The sequence below is a fragment of the Mauremys reevesii genome, linkage group 3, assembly GCF_016161935.1.
Source record: "Mauremys reevesii isolate NIE-2019 linkage group 3, ASM1616193v1, whole genome shotgun sequence".
NCBI classification, from domain to species: Eukaryota; Metazoa; Chordata; order Testudines; family Geoemydidae; genus Mauremys; species Mauremys reevesii.
Window position 1 is genome coordinate 199,740,849 of NC_052625.1, and position 17,817 is coordinate 199,758,665.

Sequence of the window (17,817 nt, forward strand, 5' to 3'; positions counted from 1 at the left end):
AAGAAATTGAACTGTGCACCACCAGTATTAAAATAGTGTAACAATAGGTGACTGCACATATACCTGTGAGGGCATGGCTGACAAGATTCTAGGAGATTCGAGGAAAATGTAATTCTCAGAAAGTCTGGAAGGTTCCATGAGATTCTACAAAGGTCCAGAACTTTCTAGGAGGTTAGTGAAAAATGAATCCACATATGGAATACCTAAAACATTTTACTTCAAACATTCTATTTTCCCTTTTGTTGCTAACAACAAAAACAGCACCCTGAGCCTAACATGCCCCCCCTTCCCAAGCCTGGCACCCCAGGCGGTCGCCTGCCCCTAAAGCCAGCCCTGGCTACAGTGAACAAAATTCTGCTTAGTTACACCAGCATACATCTCTGTTTTCCTTTCCCAACAGGTAAAATACACATAATTACTTGGCAACATTTTCTTAACTTTCACCCCTCCCCTGGAATCTGTCATAAATTCTACAGAGTAGCAATAGTTCTATTTGTACTACACAAAAAAAAATCTCTGAAGTCACACAGAAGGGAATTAAAATTTTTAGACTCCTCATAGAGCAACCATACCTAAATGGCATCCCAGAAGGCATGCACAGGAGAGGCAGGTAGGGAGGCAAGGGGGTTGAATAGTGTGGTTCCAAAGGCTATTGGAGCCAAAGGGTGTCCTTTAGAAAAACGGAAACCCAGTCCAGGGGAAGCTATACAGACAGGAGCATGAATTTTAACCAGTAAAAAGGAAGATGGAAATTCAAAGCACTAGGAGGAAATCTGAAGAGCAAATAGCCAAATATGCAGATCAGAAGCTGATGCCTGCAGAGAATGGGTAGCACCACTGGGCTGCCGGGGTGGAAAGGGACATTTCAGGGAGGATAAAGACATTAAATTGACATTACATTATTACTTTGGCTCAGTTTTGTTCACCGCAGAAGATGTTGGGGAAGTAACTACCTAAGCCTTCTCTCTTCTCATAATAAGATACTGTCAGAGGTTGAGCTGGATAAAAGGGAGGTTTTGAAACAAATCCAATAAGCAGCAACAGGTCTCCAGGCCCAGGTGGATATGTCCAAGATTCCTGAAGGAGGTTAAGAATGAAGTGGCTGAGCTGCCACCACAAATGTGCAATCTCATTCGATTTACCTTCCATTCTGGAGAACTAGGGGGTATGTTGTAGGGAAATTGGAGACTAGTAAACTTTACTTCTGTACCTCCTAAATTGCTTGCAATGATAATTAAAAATAGGATTATGAAACATCAAGTTCCAGGGTTCTCAAACTTCATTGCACTGTGACCTTCTTCTGACAACAAAAATTACTACATGACCCCAGAAAGGAGGGGGTTGAAGCCTGAGCTTGCCTGAGCCCCTCTGCCCCGGGTAGGGAGGCCAAAGCCCTGGGACTTCAGCCCCAGGCAGTGGAGCTCGGGCCTCAGTCCCAGAGCCCAGCAAGTGTAACGCCAGCCCTGGTGACCCCATTAAAATGTGGTTGTGAGCAGAGCCGGCTTCAGCTTTTTTGCCATCCCAAGAGGCAAAGAAAAGAAAAAGAAAAAAAAAGATAAAGCCGCGATCGGCGGCACTTCAGCGGGGACTCTACCGCGCTGCTTCATTCTTCAGCGGCAATTCAGCGGCTGGTCCTTCCCTCCGAAAGGGACTGAAGGACCCGCCGCTGAATCGCCGCTGAAGACCCAGACATGCCGCCCCTTTCCTTTGGCCGCCCCAAGCACCTGCTTCCTGCGCTGGTGCCAGGAGCTGGCCCTGGTTGTGACTCACTTTGGGGTCCTCCTGACCCACTGTTTGAGAACTGCTGACCTAGAAGACTGTGATATACAAGGGTCTAATCAGGACTGCTTTTGCAAAGGAAAATCATGCTCAGTAATTTTAGAATTCTTTGTACAGTGTTAATAAAATAGGGTATAAAGGTGATTAAGCTGGCTATTTTAGCCTTTCAAAAGGCCTTTGACAAAGTCCTTCACAAGAAGCTACTAAAGGAACTAAGGAGTAAGGGTCTGAGAAGCAAAGTATTGTCGTGGCTGATAAATTGGCTAATGCACATAAATGAAAGAGTCGGATGAATTTCATCTTGGCAAAAGATTAACAGCCACGTGCTTCAAGGTTCTATACCAGGGTAGGTGTTTAACATGTTTATTACTGATATGTAGGTGGGGGCTTGGTGGCAACATTTTGAAATTACAGATTTAGGTTAGTCGAGACCAGAGAGGCAGTGAAGAACTTCAGAGAGACCTAACCAAGCTGGATGAATGGGCAACGCAAGAGCAGATGAAGTTTGATGCCTACAATGCAAGGTAATGACCTGTAACACACACTTCCCAGTGGGTTACATGCTTTCTCTGCTCAAAGGAAGCTTGTCCTGCGTGTCTGAGGCCCACAGTGATTCAAAACCCAGACAAGTCCTCATTTATGTGATGTCCACGATGTTGGTTGACACACTGGGGACTGAACAAGGAGCTCCAGAGCAAAAAGCATAAGCTGCTAATGCTCTGTAGCTGGGGACTGTAACAATTTATATCCTCGGTGGATCTTCATATTGATATGGATAATTAAGCTATCCAACATTTACATTAGGTAAGATTTTTTTTTAGAGATTAAAGGGGATATAAACCCTCATGCTCCAGCACAGAAGCAAACTTCGAACTGAGAGGTAAAGAGGAACCTTCCCCTAAGGGAGAGTTATACCACTGGCACCCGCTAGGGTGTAGCTCGCAACGAAGCTGGTGTCAGTAACAGGATACTGAGGAGATGGAGCAGTGGTCTGATCCAGAATAGCAGTTCTTATTAACGGAACCTATCAGAAACCCAGAAATCCTTACTCCCAATCTTATGCTTTTCTTTGGAAAAGATCAAAACACCTAGAACATGTAGGGACCAAAGAGGGTCTTTAAAAAGAGGACTGGCCACTAGATTGAAAAAAAGAGAGAAACGGCTATTTTGATGATCGCAGCCATCTTCTTTGCCTTTCTTCAGCTCTGATTAGGGCAACACAGCATATCCAAACAGCATCTCTTCCCCTCAGAAGTTTCAACAATGAATTCACACCGAGTATGGGCCCATTTACAGTCACTACCAGGATGGCTGCAGTGACGTGTGTATTCAAGGGTGCTCATCTCCTGCACAAAAGAAACAGTTTGAGGTTATTGGTGTAGGCACAAAACCGCAGGCAAACAGGAATTTTCGTAACAGATCAACCCAGAAACATGCACACAAGAGAAGTTGCTTATTCATTGTTGGTACGCAGGGAACAAGGTTTTCAGACCTTGGTCTCTGGTTACATGCTTATCGTAAGGGCAAGTTACCGTGGGTGTAGCTGCACATTCACAATTGTCAGTACTGGCAGAGGAGGTCATTTGTACAACTTGAGTATCAGATTTGCAGGTGCACTGGCCTAGCTGTCTGAGAGCAGCAACAAAACTACAGGTGCACAAATGGAGGCTTGGTTAAAGCTGGGTGCAAATTTGCCCCAGGACATCTACAATAGCCCAGATTTGCTTTTGATGACCGTAAGTATCCCTAGAAAATAAGGACATTGAAGTCAGCTCATTTTTCAACCCAAATATGAATCCCATCTCAATAGGGGAGAAAAAGGCACTTGCCTGCCTGACAAAGAACCTTGCCCACTATGACACTGACCTGCTTTCCTTTGTGAAGGCTGGTAGCTCTACAAGAGGGGAGGTCTTTTATAGCTTTCCAGGGTTACATAAGCAGATCTTCAGCTGGTGTAAGTTATCATAGCTCCATCAAGGTCGATGGAGCTGTGACAATTTACAGCAGGTGAGGATCTATCCCAAGAGGTCTTGGCAGGCTCCATCCACCCGGATCCCTCCATGTCAAAACTTTACTGAAGGTTTCAAGTGAAAGAGCAAGACTCCGATGGGTCTAACCTTCTAAATTTATTCATGGACCGTTAAAACAGCACTCCTCTAACAGAACCTCTGGGCCCTGCACTGTTAGCCTTTTTCTTTATTGAAAGTGGACCATTTATTCCTATGCTCTTTGTTTCCTGTCTCTTAGCCAGTTACTGATACATTTCTTCGCATGCTGTGAATACTTAGTTTGTCTAAATAAACTATAAAAGGCGACAAAGAGTCCTGTGGCACCTTATAGACTAACAGACGTATTGGAGCATGAGCTTTCGTGGGTGAATACCCACTTTGTCAGACTCATGTGAGATGAAGTGGGCATTCACCCACGAAAGCGCATGCTCCAATACATCTGTTAGTCTATAAGGGGCCACAGGACTCTGTCGCTTTTTACAGATTCAGACTAACACAGCTACCCCTCTGATACGAAATAAACTATGTTATCCCATTCTTTTTTGTCCACTATTTTGTAGCTGTTTGTAAATGTGGGGGAAAATTGGGCTGGCCCCAATAGTCCAGGCCAATGCTTACTTGGCCGGGGCTCACCTTGCGGCTGGCAGGCCCGAGCCTAGGCCCGAAGCCTGAACCAAGCTAGGAGTTGTGCTCCATAACCACTGTAATTGGGGGCGTGGGCAAGGGGAAGTAGTAAAAAGCCCCAGCAACAAGAATAATTTGCCATAGGTTCCTGCTGCTTTTGAAATATAATAACCACTTGTGTAACCTATAAGTGTGAAGCAATTATCTAAAATGAGTAACCATGCCTCCCCCCTACCCCATTTGTGTGTGAAGCACACTCATCTCTGTCATTTTTTGGGAATAGAGTAAGACATCCTAAACTCTACTACCCATGATATAGTTCTTATTTTGGTGTTGAATTCAGGCAGTTGTATACTGAGGGAAAGATTGACTAGGAGACAACAGACTTTTGTCTCAAAATCAGAGCCCACGCAGAGCCAACCTATGCAGCGCAGGGTGTCCTGCTTGCTGCTTTAGTAGTTAGCTATCTGAGTGATGGTGTTTGGGGACTTGGTGGGTCTTGCAGAGAAAACAAAGACCCAATACACCATGCTTGGGACTGAATGCAAGACTGTCTTGATTTCCTGTTTACACAGACTCATACCTCCTTGCTCTACATCCCTTAGTGATCGCTCTGATGTTCACAACTCACTTCACAGGTCTCAGAATGTAAAAGTGGGAATCTTCCTTATGCTGGAATCCCATAACCTGAGTGACATTTAATGAACAGTGCTGAAAAGCCCCCTAAATCCAGTCCGGGGATACAAATTCAGCCCCTAATGAGACTGATAATTCTGTTCCTGACACCGCCAGTATCCCTATTTACAGTCCCACCTCTTACCTGGAGTAGCCACGGAGTCTAAGAAGACAACAGCAAAGTGTAGAGGAGCCTCATGGCTGAAGGTTGGCTAGGATCCCAGTGTAGTTGGAGAGCTAAGAAACAGAGTCAGAGTGAGATCATTATGTGATGAAGATAATCAGATTCTGCATTTATACAGGTTTCAGAGGGGTAGCCATGTTGGTCTGTATCAGCAAAAACAACGAGGAGTCCTTGTGGCACCTTAGAGACTAACACATTTATTTGGGCATAAGCTTTCATGGGCTAGAACCCACTTCAGACGGATGGAGTGAAAAATACGGTAAGCAGTATATATATTACAGCACATGAAAAGATGGGAGTTGCCTTACCAAGTGGGGCGTCAGTGCTAACGAGGCCAATTCAGTTAAGATGGAAGTGGCCTATTCTCAACAGCTGACAAGAAGGGGTGAATATCAAGAGAGGGAAAATTACTTTTGTAGTGCTAACTACATTGGCCTCGTTAGCACTCTCTTGAGGACTCCTCCTTGTTTTTGCATTTATACAGCGTTTCCTGAGAGAGCGCAGGATATGGGGAGGAACATACATTAATTGAGCTGTGCACACTGCTTGCTGCTCACACAGCCTTTGTTGTCACTCGGCCCCTGTGCATCTGCTCACGACAATACTCAGCCCTCGTGTACTTCATCACTTTGTGTCACTGGCCCTCCCACTGTATTATTAGCCCTTTCATGTGACATTTGCACAGTTCACCCAGCTCCAGCATGCAGGCGTATGCAGGGAATTCTTCCTTCTTCCTATCCAGCTCAGAAAGAATTTGACAACTTGCAAATTAGTTGCAAACATGAAGATGTCAGCTGTGGGTCTAATGAATTAACAAGAGTGCAAAGTACATATTTGGAGCAGGTCCTGGGTTAGCGAGACCTGAGGTAGTTTTTCAGGGTCTAAGTATCAGTGAGTGACGATTGACAGCCTAAGTAGAGACATCTCTTCTTCTTCTGTCCTCCTGTGTAAGGGAGATGTTATAAGTATGGGCTACTGCCGTGGCCGTTATCAATCCGAGAGACTCCCAATGAATTATGTCCAAGAAACAAAGGGAAGATCTAAACATTAATGCAAAAGTTGGGTCGTCCTCTGGGCTTCTCCCCAGTGAGGCTCAACAGGGCAAAGCGTATCTAAAATTAAATATGCCCATCGTCTCCAGTTCTTTTTATTAGCATAGATACTTTGCTGTGGTTGGATCGCTCAAAAATAGGTGGATGTTCCTATTTAATATTTATGTTATATTAGTGCCCGGAGTGCTCAGTCAAGATTGGGCACCTTTTGTCCTTGGTGCTGTACCAACAAGAACAACATCTCTGCCTTGAAGACCACACACTCCAAGAAGGCAAACAGCGTGTGAAGGGTTGGGGGAGAGGGAGACATTCGAATAAATACTCTGTTCCTAAAGTCAAGACTGAATGCCTTACGTCGCAGCTCAATCAGAGGTTACAGGTTTGATTCACAAATTACTGGGTGATGTTCTCTGGCCTGGGTTATGCAGGAGGACAGATTAGATGATCATAAGGGGCCCTTCTGACCATAGAAGGTAAGCAGAGGTGCATTTTTTTATCTTATTCTTTAGTTGTGTAATGCCAGAAAAGTAGAGCTGATGGGCTCATTGTCAAGTGTTATATTGTCAGTCATGGCCAGGGTTGTCAACGTGCTGGAAGAAATGGGGTTGACTGAAATAGTTATGGATTATGGGCCTCAGAATTGCTGAGAAGCTCCACCCCCGTGGTAGTCAGTAGGAAAGGTGGGTACTAAATACAGGCTGCATCTCCACAACTTTCCCAAGTGATTGCTCTAGGGTATTGCGGGAGAGGGCTGAGTTCTTGAGTGTCCAGCCTGGCACACCTGAAGGGCACCCACTCACTGAAGCACCCCAAATCCATGTCTGCTTAGAACAGACTGTGGCCTCAATACATTGGTGCGGGGCAGGTGGAGTCATTTGAGTCTGCGTGGCGGGACATATGATCCAGGAGGCCATCGTGAAATTTAAACCTAATAAGGGGGATGGCTAAGGGGAAGGCACCTACACGGTGCTGGCAGAGGCAGCAGCCTATGAGTTGGATATTTAAGGCCCCATGAACCTGACATTTTCATATCTGGGACCAGCTCCTCAGCTTGTAAAAATGCCTCACAGCATCATAGATTCATAGATTTTAAGGCCAGCAGGGGCCATTAAGTCATCTGGTCTGACCTCTTGCATAACAAAGGCCATTACATTCCACCCAGTTACCCCTGTATTGAGCCCACTAACTTGTGTCGGGCTAAAGCATAACATCCAGAAAGGCCTCCAGTCCTGATCTGAAGAGTCTCAGACATGGAGAATCCACCACTTCCCTTGGTAGTTTGTTCCAGTTGTTAATCGCCCGCTTGTATCTTAGTTCCAGTTTGAATTTGGCTGTAAACTGCCAACTGCTAGTTCTTGTTCTGCCTTTCTCTGCTAGATTGAAGAGCCCTTTATATCTGGTATCTTCTCCCTGTGAAGGTAGTTATACACTGTCATCCAGTCTCTAAACAGATTGAGCTCTTTACATCTCTCACAGAAAAGCATTTCCTAAAGCCCTTGAATTGTTTCTGTCGCTCTTCTCTACACCTTCTTCAGTTTTTCTGTAACCCTTTTGCCAGGTGCTGTTGCCAGCAACAAGGGCTGGGTTGAATATCTAGGGGTGCCTCTTAACAATACAACACAGAACCAGGTTGGCTCCCCACCCAGTAATCCGGGAAAACTAAACATGTCCCCGGGCACCTCTAAGAGGCAATACTTCCCCTCTCACAAGCACTGAGTCTGGGTATAACAAAAGGAAACGGTTATTAAAAGGGAGATGGAACTCAGCATTAATTTGGAAACACACTGCAACAACGATTCAAAAGCATTTAAAACATAAGTAAACACCCACCCCAGAGTACACTGGGCAGAGTCCTTCAGCTCAGTTTCCCACCTTGTGGCGTGAAAATCCGCAGAACAAATGTCCCTGTAACACACCACTCCCTTCTCCCTCCACCACACCCCACTGCGGCTGCTGGCCGGTCCCCACTATCACTGCCATGCTGGGTTCTGAGGTTCCTCCTCTTAGCCCAGTTCTTAATGATTTCACTGGGTCATGGGGACCCTCACTACAACCCCAGCCTTTGCATGGCTTTCACTACAATACCACCCCCACCACAGATCTAAGGTTTAGCCTCTCGACCTCTACAGCAGCAATTTCAGTTTTTATAACCACTGAACAGAAAAAGGACTCTCAATAGAGCCTAATCAATTCTCTCTTTAAAAAGTAAGGTAAAAAGTTAAATAGCACCTAGGACTCGACTCGACTCGACTCGACTCGACTCGACTCTCCACTCCACTCCACTCCACTCCACTCCACTCAGTAGAAACACTTGCCCCCATCCCTTGTGACAGACAGAGGGATTTGGCATCTGTACCCCTTGGTTAGCAAGTGAGGTTCAGTTTAGGGTGACCCCCCCAATCAGGGCATGCTAAGTACAGTTCTGCTGCCCTTTACTCATAGAAGAAGGCTAACAACATTTCATTCCCCCTGCATTCAATACCAAAGTGAATTATCACCCCAAACCAGCCAAGACTGGTCTCTTTGGCAAAACAGTTGAATACCTAGGCAGAGTAGGTGTGTCAATGCGAATACGGTCTGCTCCTGAAGCCCTTCCCCCTCTTCCTCACTACATGTCAGGGGAGAGTTCATTCAGCCCCTGCTTACATTTAATTCTGGATACCAGAACTGCACGCAGTGTCATCAATGTGGAGGTAACATCACCTGCCTGCTCCTACACGTTACTTCCCCGTGTATACAGCCAAGGACAGCATTACCCTTTGTGCCACAACATTGCAGTGGGAGCTGATGTTGAGCTGTTTGTCTGCCCTGCCCTAAATCCTTTAGGGTCACTGCTTTCCAGGATACGTCCCCTGTTCTGTAGCTGTGGCCTGTGTTGTTTGTTGCTAGATACGTGACTTTGCATGTGGCTGTATTAAAATACATTTTGTTTGGAGGGGCCCAGCTTATCAAGCGAGGGGTGTAGTTCCATTGACATCAATGGAGTTGTGCTGATTTACACCAGCTGAGGAAGTGGGATCTGGATGGGAAGGAAGAGGGGACCTGAAATGAGTGGAAGCCATTATCCTACAGTATCAATCCGTTTCTCTCCCCGTGGGTACAGTGATTTTTCTCAGTGAGGATTTGAACAGACCCTGATCGTGCAAGAAATTACAGGAGATAGAACTCTCCGATGCTCACATTCCTGCATGTACATTGGGAATTACTTTTGGGTTGGTGAGCATTATTGTCCTCCTAAAGGTTACACAGAATCAGATCCTTGACTGATCTATGTTGGCACGGATCCACTGAAGTCAGTGGAGCTACGCCGATTTATACTAGCTGAGGATCTGTCCCACAGCCTCCAATTCTGCTTGATGGACACCAGACGAGGTCCATAACTGAGAGAAACAAGTGCAACCGCCTTACCAGACGCTTAGGTCGGCAGCATTTCTGCCTTCCATTCTTGCAGGTCCCCAGCTCCACCTCATCCCGGCTACCGATCTTCGTGCATTTTGCTTTACAGTAACCATCACGTCTGATGCAAGACTGGGTGTCTGGAAACCGCCGGTGTCCTACCAAAGGGAAAGAGTTTAGGGATGTGGGGCAAAAATTTATCTCGGGGTTGGTTCTGCTTTGAGCAGCAAGTTGGACTAGATGACCTCCTGCCTGAGGTGCCTTCCAACCCTGATATTCTATGTTGAAGAGTATATAATTGCCAAAGCATGGTACAGCACTTAGGGTGCTAACCTGGGCCTCATGAGACCCAAGTGCAAGTCCCTGCACTGCCACATGTTTCCTGGGTGGTCTTGGACAAGTCACTTAGCCTCTCTGTGCTTTAGAAGCCTAGCTGTACAATGGGAGCAACAGCACTTCCCTATTTCCCAGGTGGGGTGGGGGGGTGGACCTAAGACTCAATGAATTAAAGTTTGTGAGGCCCTGTAATGGTGGGAGCCAGCTAAGACATATAAAATGGGTAACAATGATAGATTTAAACACAAAAATCCAGGCGTGCTGGGATTCGATCTAGAGGTGTTTGATACCTATGTATAGCAGGAGCATAACAGCAGGATGGGTTTTCTATTCTTACTCATGCGCCAGGTGCTGCAGAAGGGAATCACCCACCCTCTCCCATTACCAATTACTCATTCTTCTGGCACTTAGCAGGAAGGCAGACTGACTCACCGTGTGAGCCGCTGCTCCCAAGCCATCAGTAACAGACCTTGAGTACAGTAACCGTGGCCCCAAATTTACATTCTCCTTCAAATCCCAATGTCTGGAACCTGATGCTCCAAATTTCCTACCTCATTCCAATACTGGGGACAGGAACTGTACCCCCCAATCAGTGTAGTTTCCTAATACTCACTAGTGTTGTGGTTTACAGTTGTAGTAGTAGGATTTTATGTTTGTATTTTGTATAATTTAAAATAAAAAATAAAGAATAATAAAATAATAATGTACATGAAACTCTGGGTTCGTCTGGCCAAGAATTCCCCGGAGCACCGTGTCGCAACCGACAGAACCCGGCTCCTACCTACCCACAGTCAACCTAGCTGGCCACTAGACCGATCCAGACTCTGGACTGGTAACTGTAACATCGACTGGCGGGACAGTGTGTGTGTGTGTGTGTGTGTGTGTGTGTGTGTGTGTGTGTGTGTGAGAGATTGAATGCATATGCATTTGTTGTATCTTCAATAAATGCGGCATATTGCCTTTTCCCCTGAAAAAGATCCCGTGTGCTTCTTATAAGCATAACATTTTTGGTGCAGAATTGCGAAAGGGGGAAAACATGCACTGTGATTATTAAACATACCACTAAATATTGCTAAAAGGTGTCCCATCCATAGAAAGTGATCGATCACCCTGGTGTGCACACCCCTGGTCGTAGAAGTGAGGGGCAATAGGGGGAGGATTAGAGTCCTCGCTCCGGCCCGTCTGTCGTGGAAAACTATACTGATATAAACTATTTGTACAAATTGTCTAGGTATATACACCCCTGGCAGTAGAAGTGCCGGCCCATAAGGGGGAGGGTTAGATTCCTTGCTCCGACCCGTCTGTCGGGGAAAAATTGCATAGGTGAATATACCCTCGGTCGAAGCAGGATCGAGCCCAGAAGGTAGGGGGCTTAGCGTTCCCCCCTCCTGCTCTGTCAGGCAGTTTTTAGTGGGTATAGACTTTTTGTGGTGTGTAAGTCCCAGCATGAGCATGGGCACGGAAAAGTTGTAAAAATAAAAGAGTCCCCTAAGAACAAAGCTCAAAAACAGCAGAAAAAATTGCCATTGATACAGGAAATTACTCCTTTTAAACAAATCTTGCTCTGTTAAACCAAACTCTGAAGGATATAGGAGTTTGGGCAGTGTAGTATTTTTTGTGAGTGATATTGTGTTGATTTCACAATTAAAAAAAAAAGTTTAAAGAAAAGGACCAGGAGGGGTGGGGGCTAGTTAAGGAGCTCACCCTCCTTGCTAAATTGGTAGTGAAACAAAGCCTGTGCCCATGGGAAGGGGTGGTTCAGCGAGGAAAGCAGGATCAGGCCCAGACAAGCAGGCAGGCAACAAATGGAGAGAACAGAAAACAGGTTGGGAGCCCTGAGGGCATAGTGGCAGGAGGAAGGGAAGCAGTAAGTGCAGGCACGGGGAATTCAGATCCCTGGAACAATACTCGGAGTGGTGATATCTGAACTAATGAAGGTGTCATTTTGGAAAATAAGCAAGTGATTTAAGGAAAGAAAGTGAGACGTTAACTCTGCAGAGGCTGGAGGGAATTAAGCAGTTGAATACTGTAAAAATGTTCCAAAGGAAAAGAGTTATAAAAAGAGAATTCTTGGTTTCTTTGCAGCCATTCTGAAGGGGAAAATGGGCCCTTTTCCCAAAGGAATGTCTGTAAATAATCCAGGCACAAAAAATTCTAATTTAAATAATTTGACTATGGACAATTTAGTCAAATTTGCTAAAAGAACATAAAAGGTGTCTACTGAAAGTTAACTGCCCCCAAATGTATACCCATGTAATCTATGTACAGCTGTGTAAAAATTAAAGCAGTGTAAGGGATGTTAAGCAAAAAAAGTATGTATGTATCTGTGTGTATAAATATATTGTGTAAATATGTGGAGTGTTTAGGACCTAAACCAATACTCCTGGTTTGTAAAACTCTTATTTTGTAGGTTTAAAATAAATTGGTTTGGTTTTGTTTTTAAATAATACCACTAAAATCCATTTGAATCTTTCATTCAAAGTTGCAAAACTGACAGACTTTTTGCCAGACACAGGGAACCAGTGTTGTTTGGCTTTGGGAATTTAGCATTTAACCCTTAAGGTACCTCAATGCTTTATAAAGATCAATATCTTTTTAAAAACCAAAGTTGTGGCTGCAGCAGGGCAGTCAAACCCAGGAGAAAGGAAAGAGAGTCTCAATTTGGTTTTTGGTAACAAAATAGCAAATAAAAGCTGTAGTAAAAAAAAACAAATTAATTAAAAAAAACCCCAGTGTCCCTCTGGAGCAACTGCAGGGGTGAGGTGCACAAAACAAAACAAAAAGAAACATTAGGAACACTGAATCTTAAGGTATCTCTAAGTAATCACTGTCACTTTAATAAGGGTACATAAAAACTCTGTAAGCACAAAAAACCCAGAACAGTTCCACTTTATGTAAAAATTAATATGGCTAATGTTATAGAAGTTAAACTATGAAAAAAATGTGCATTTTCCCCAGAACATGTGCAGCGTATATTGTAGGAGGGGTAAAAGAAGTGCGAAAACATACCATACTCCTTAATTAAAATCCTATTTGGGCTCCAAAGGGACCCACAATAGCTTGTGTTTTCTTTTTCAGATTGCTGTGTGTTTTGAAAGCAAAAATTAAAAGTAAAAAGAAATCGAAACTCTGGTGAAAGTTAATTGTGTCCCTTTTAAGACAGAGTCTCTGAGCTGCTAATGGCTTTGGATCCAAACACAAGCCAGAAAGCATCTGTGTTAATGCAAATTACCTAACTGATAGCGGAAGGAGAAAACTGCCCATAAATGGCAGCACAAAGGACTCAAACCTAAAAAGAAAAGAAGGACAGGTTAACCTTAAGTAGAAAAAAATATATATACACCGGTACTTTTTTTGTGTGTATATGCAGTGCTAAAATCTGAAGACAGGTACAAAAGGGGTCTCCTTATATGCATGATACCCCTACCTTTTAATTCACCAAAACACTCAAAATATAATTACATTAAAAAGCTTGTGCAAGAATTTCAAGAACATTGAACACATCAGCCTCAAAAACAAATTGTCTAAATAAAAAAACATGGTATAATAAAATGTATAGTGTGTATAATTTTTGGAAAGAACCTTTAAGGTCATATGATGCTTTTCAGCTATTACCTGTGAATAAAACTTAAAGCTTAGGACAGCAAAAAAAACCATTACAAACTTGGTCTGCTGTATAAAAAAACCCTGAGGTACACCACCTCATAAATTTAATAACTGAACCTTGGAATAATTCACCCTAAACCCTTAGAAAGTAGAAGCCATTGAAACCTGGCCTGCCTATAAAACAAAAACATAGGAAAGTATGGGGGTAATTCCTCTGTTTTGCCTGCAATCAGCAAGGGTATTTGTAAAAGAAAGGGATATTTTAAGCGATAATCTGCCACCCCAAAAGAGGTAGAAACATGTTCTTTTCATCTTTCAAAAAATCAGGAAGAGCTGGTACCAGCTGAAAAGCAACCCAAAATGCTATGAATCTACAAAAATTGTGTTTTGTGTTTTATGTTTTGTCTTGTGTTGTTTGTTTCGTTGCTAGCATTGTTGTGTATTGTGTTAAAAATACTGCATTAAGCAAAAAAAATAATAATAAGCATTGAAACTGTATTTACAAAAACCAATATTGCAAAAAGGGCAGAGGTCAAGGAGCTCCAGTCTGTTAGGGAAACATCCTCCGGTAGCAGACACCATATTAGGAGGGATTGGTTTTGAAGCAGGAATTATAAATATTATAGACCTGAAGGTATTTAAAAATAAGTTAAGTTCCTTGTCACAACTGCAAGATAGTCTCATTCACAAGCAGGCAAATACAACTGTGAACTTGGTACAAATAGATCTGGGAAACCTAAAAGCAACATGGAATATGTGGAGGTGGCTAAACACCACCTCCTGGCTGCTATATAAACAACAAATAGAATTAGAGAATAAAACTGCCTTAGCCATAGAATGTACTAAAATGCAAATTCTTAGTTTAGCAGCACTTGAACATGAAATGTTTGGAGTAATATCTGGGAATGTTTGGGTATCAATGCATCTTTTAAAACAAGAGAAGAGGTCCTTGTTCTATACCTAAAAATATAAATAAATGCAGCATGTTTCCAGCATGGTTAAGCCTGATTTGTTATTAGGTAAAATTATTGTTAAAATTGCTCACCAGTCTGTGGAGACAGAAAACTGAAAAGTGATCCTGCTTCCAAAATTGAGCATGGGATCCTTTTGGCAATCCTGGGTTATGGGTCATTGGGCTGGGAAAAAGGAGAAATTACTGGACACCGGATGGTGTACAAAGTGGAGCCCTCAGAAATGGGTGTGCTTGTCCCTACCTGTCACCACAGAGCCATGCAGCAAGGACACATCATTGGGAACATGTATGGGATGAACTAAAAAATGTGACACGTGTTTTGTACAACAAGCAATGTGTATGTGTTATATCCTGGGAAACAGTATTTAAAAAAAATGCAAGTATCAGCCAACCCCCAGTGAATGACTAGAGATGTAATGCCCACGTATTATCTGCTAGCAATCAGACGTACTATTTACCAAAAATTTAAAAAAGCACAAAGCACTATAACCGCCACCCTGGTTAATTTTTCTGTTACCCTTGGCCTGGATTGGCACAATCTAACTGATCACTTGTTGTCAGAAACAAAGGTGACTCAGTTTTTACTACAAACACAAAGGAATATATATGGAACCGTGTCATTCAAATATTACATCTAAATTCAAACATGCTAAAAATTGCTAAATCTAAAAAAAACCTGACAGCCTATCATTGGTACGATGTTTTTACAAGCTGGTCCCGGACCCCTAAAGGCATATTGTCTATTATGTTACACCCATTACTAGTTGTGTTAATATTGTCCTGTGTTTGCTTGATAGAAATGTGTTGTATGTGCTATTGAACAAAAAGAATGTTTGTTAAATTACAACCACAAGCTCAAATTGCCTCTCAGTATATTGCTATAAAACAATTGTATAAAATATGACCCACTCAAGAATTGTTCTTGAGGGGTTAAAAGGGGGACATGTAGGAATAGATTTTATGTTTGTAATTTGTATAATTTAAAAGAAAAAATAAAGAATAATAAAATAATAATGTAGCATGTATTAAATATATTGATGTGTGATTTGACCATATCCTGCCAGCCACCCTTTTTGAGTAGCAGAAAGGATGGCCTAATGTGCCATTGGTAGAGATGCATCAGCCAGAATTTCTTTGGGTCTGGACTGATTTCAAGGCAGTAACAGACCTTTGTGGGTCACCAGTTTGTTGTAGGCTTAGCATTTTAAAATAATTAGAAGAATGCCGTGGTTGTTTCTCTTTTGCATTGCAATTTGATGTTCCTGTTCAAAATGTTCTGTGTAAATCAATTCTGTTTTGTGTGTGAATGAGGAATGTGTGTTAGGAGGGAAGTGTGAAAGCCATCACTGAACCAGATGGTCTAGGGAGAAACCGGAGACAGATGCAAGGGCGCCAGGAGGCTCCAACATGCCCCTCCTGAAATGTCAGAGGTGGGCAGATTGACGACTCTAAAAATGAGACAGGCATCTATGAATGGGGACGAGATAGCTGTGATCAAAACCAGTATGGGGTAACTCCCTGAGAGACTTAATAAAAGAACAAAATATTAAATTTTTTTTTTAAAAACAAGCACTCAACAACAATTAATTACAGCATGATGGTGCAAAACTCAATGAAGGAAAATGACCATATAAACAGGGTGCCTTGCTATGAAACTTTGGGTTTGTCCTGCCGAGACTTCCCCGGAGCATCGTGTTGTGCCCAATGGAACCCAGCTCCTCCCTACCGGTGATCAACCTAGCTGGCCACTAGATTGATCCGGACTATGGACTGGTAACTATAACATTGACTGGCAGGACAGTGTGTGTGTGTGTGTGTTTGAATGCATATGATAATTGTTATATCTTCAGTAAATGCGGTGTATTGCCTTTCCCCCTGAAAAAGATTCTGTGTGCTTCTAATAAGCATAACACAGTCCCCTACGTGTTTCAGTCTTACCTGCAGTCGCCAGGGAGACCAAGAAGAGAACCGCAAACAGAATGTAAAGGATCTCCATGGCCAAAGGTGTGGCTGGCCCGTCAGAGGCACCGAGATAGATTGAGTGTGCAATTGTTTGAATGGCATATGTGAGAAGTCCCTGTATTTATAGAAAGTCCCCTACCAGAGAGCAGAGCACAAGGGGAGGAGCATAAATTAGTCACTCCCCAAATACAGGTTGCTGGCTTCTCAACCCCCTTTCAGGTCACTCTGACCCACTGGATCCACTCTCAGTAATATGCACGCCCTGATTATTCAGCATTCATGTCTCTCTCTCTTTTTTTTTTTTTTTGGCCCTTCCACATTGCCATTATGCTTCTCCCATGAAATATGCACAATCCGCTCCGCCCCAGCAGCTGGACAAGATGGGGTGAAATTCTCCCTCCTTCAGATCCGGCTCAGAGGGAAAGTGACAAGTAGCAAGTTAGTTACCAATTCAACAAAACACTGTCAGGTGTAGGTATAATGAACAACGTGTAAAATAACGACGGGTTTGTCTGCACACGAGAGTTTTGCCAGTTTAACAATACCTGCATGTGAGGGGATGCAGAATGGCTAACCTCAAGAGATCAAAAACCCTGAGTAAGATCCTCGATAATCAAGAGTTTGACTCTCCCCAAATAACCAGATGTGTTTAGAAAGGTGTTTTGGGCTGCCTCTGCCTTTTGATTTTTGAACTCCCCGGGCCCATCCTGAGTGTGGGTGTGTGACAGAGCTGCCCATTCTCCCAAATTTACTGGGTTAGGCGATTCTGGCCCCTGCTGCAGAAACTCTCACCCCACATCTACCTGTCCCCTGCCCAGCAATTAATTCTGCCCCCAGACATCCAAATCAATCCTGTCTCCGCAGCCCCCGCCTCAGTCTAGCACCCTCTAAGGCCCCAGCCCCCATCAGTTTTGCCCCCCTGCTTGATAGCTCCCTCCTCCCCCTTTCTCATCCTGTGAGATTGGCGTCACACTACTGAGAAGAGGGGGAGAAAGATCTCTTATTACAGCAGCTCTGATTGGTTGTTCTGCTCCAGGAGGCAGGGCAGTGGGGCGGGCAGCCAATGAGAGAGGGGCTTTCCTCACAGGCTGGGCTTAAATTCGTGTGAGGGCTGGAGCATCTGGCATCATCATCAGACTGGCCTCAGCCCCTGCTGAGAGCCTCTTAATTAGGAAAATAAATCACAAGAGTTGGCAACACTGGGGGTGTTTACCTCACCCA

The 17,817-nt window shown here is 43.7% G+C and overlaps 1 protein-coding gene across 1 annotated transcript; it reads right to left on the bottom strand.

Annotated features, from left to right (window-relative positions):
- Positions 1–2,457: 2,457 nt before the first annotated feature.
- LOC120400175 (gallinacin-13-like) lies at positions 2,458–16,630 on the bottom strand. The gene is made up of 4 exons (XM_039528579.1): positions 16,573–16,630; positions 9,732–9,877; positions 5,233–5,324; positions 2,458–3,125 (listed from the first exon to the last, which is right to left on the bottom strand). The coding sequence occupies exons 1-3, from the start codon at positions 16,628–16,630 to the stop codon at positions 5,283–5,285; spliced, it is 246 nt and encodes an 81-aa protein (XP_039384513.1). The 3' UTR covers positions 2,458–3,125; positions 5,233–5,282.
- Positions 16,631–17,817: the final 1,187 nt, after the last annotated feature.

What these genes read in the sequence shown, in the direction of transcription:
- LOC120400175 (XM_039528579.1), bottom strand. Translation starts at nt 16,630, where the DNA reads ATGGAGATCCTTTACATTCTGTTTGCGGTTCTCTTCTTGGTCTCCCTG. An exon ending in GGTCTCCCTGGCGACTGCAG is followed by an intron (nt 9,878 to 16,572) that starts GTAAGACTGAAA and finishes TCCCTTTGGTAG; the next exon opens with GACACCGGCGGTTTCCAGAC. An exon ending in GCTGCCGACCTAAGCGTCTG is followed by an intron (nt 5,325 to 9,731) that starts GTAAGGCGGTTG and finishes TCTGTTTCTTAG; the next exon opens with CTCTCCAACTACACTGGGAT.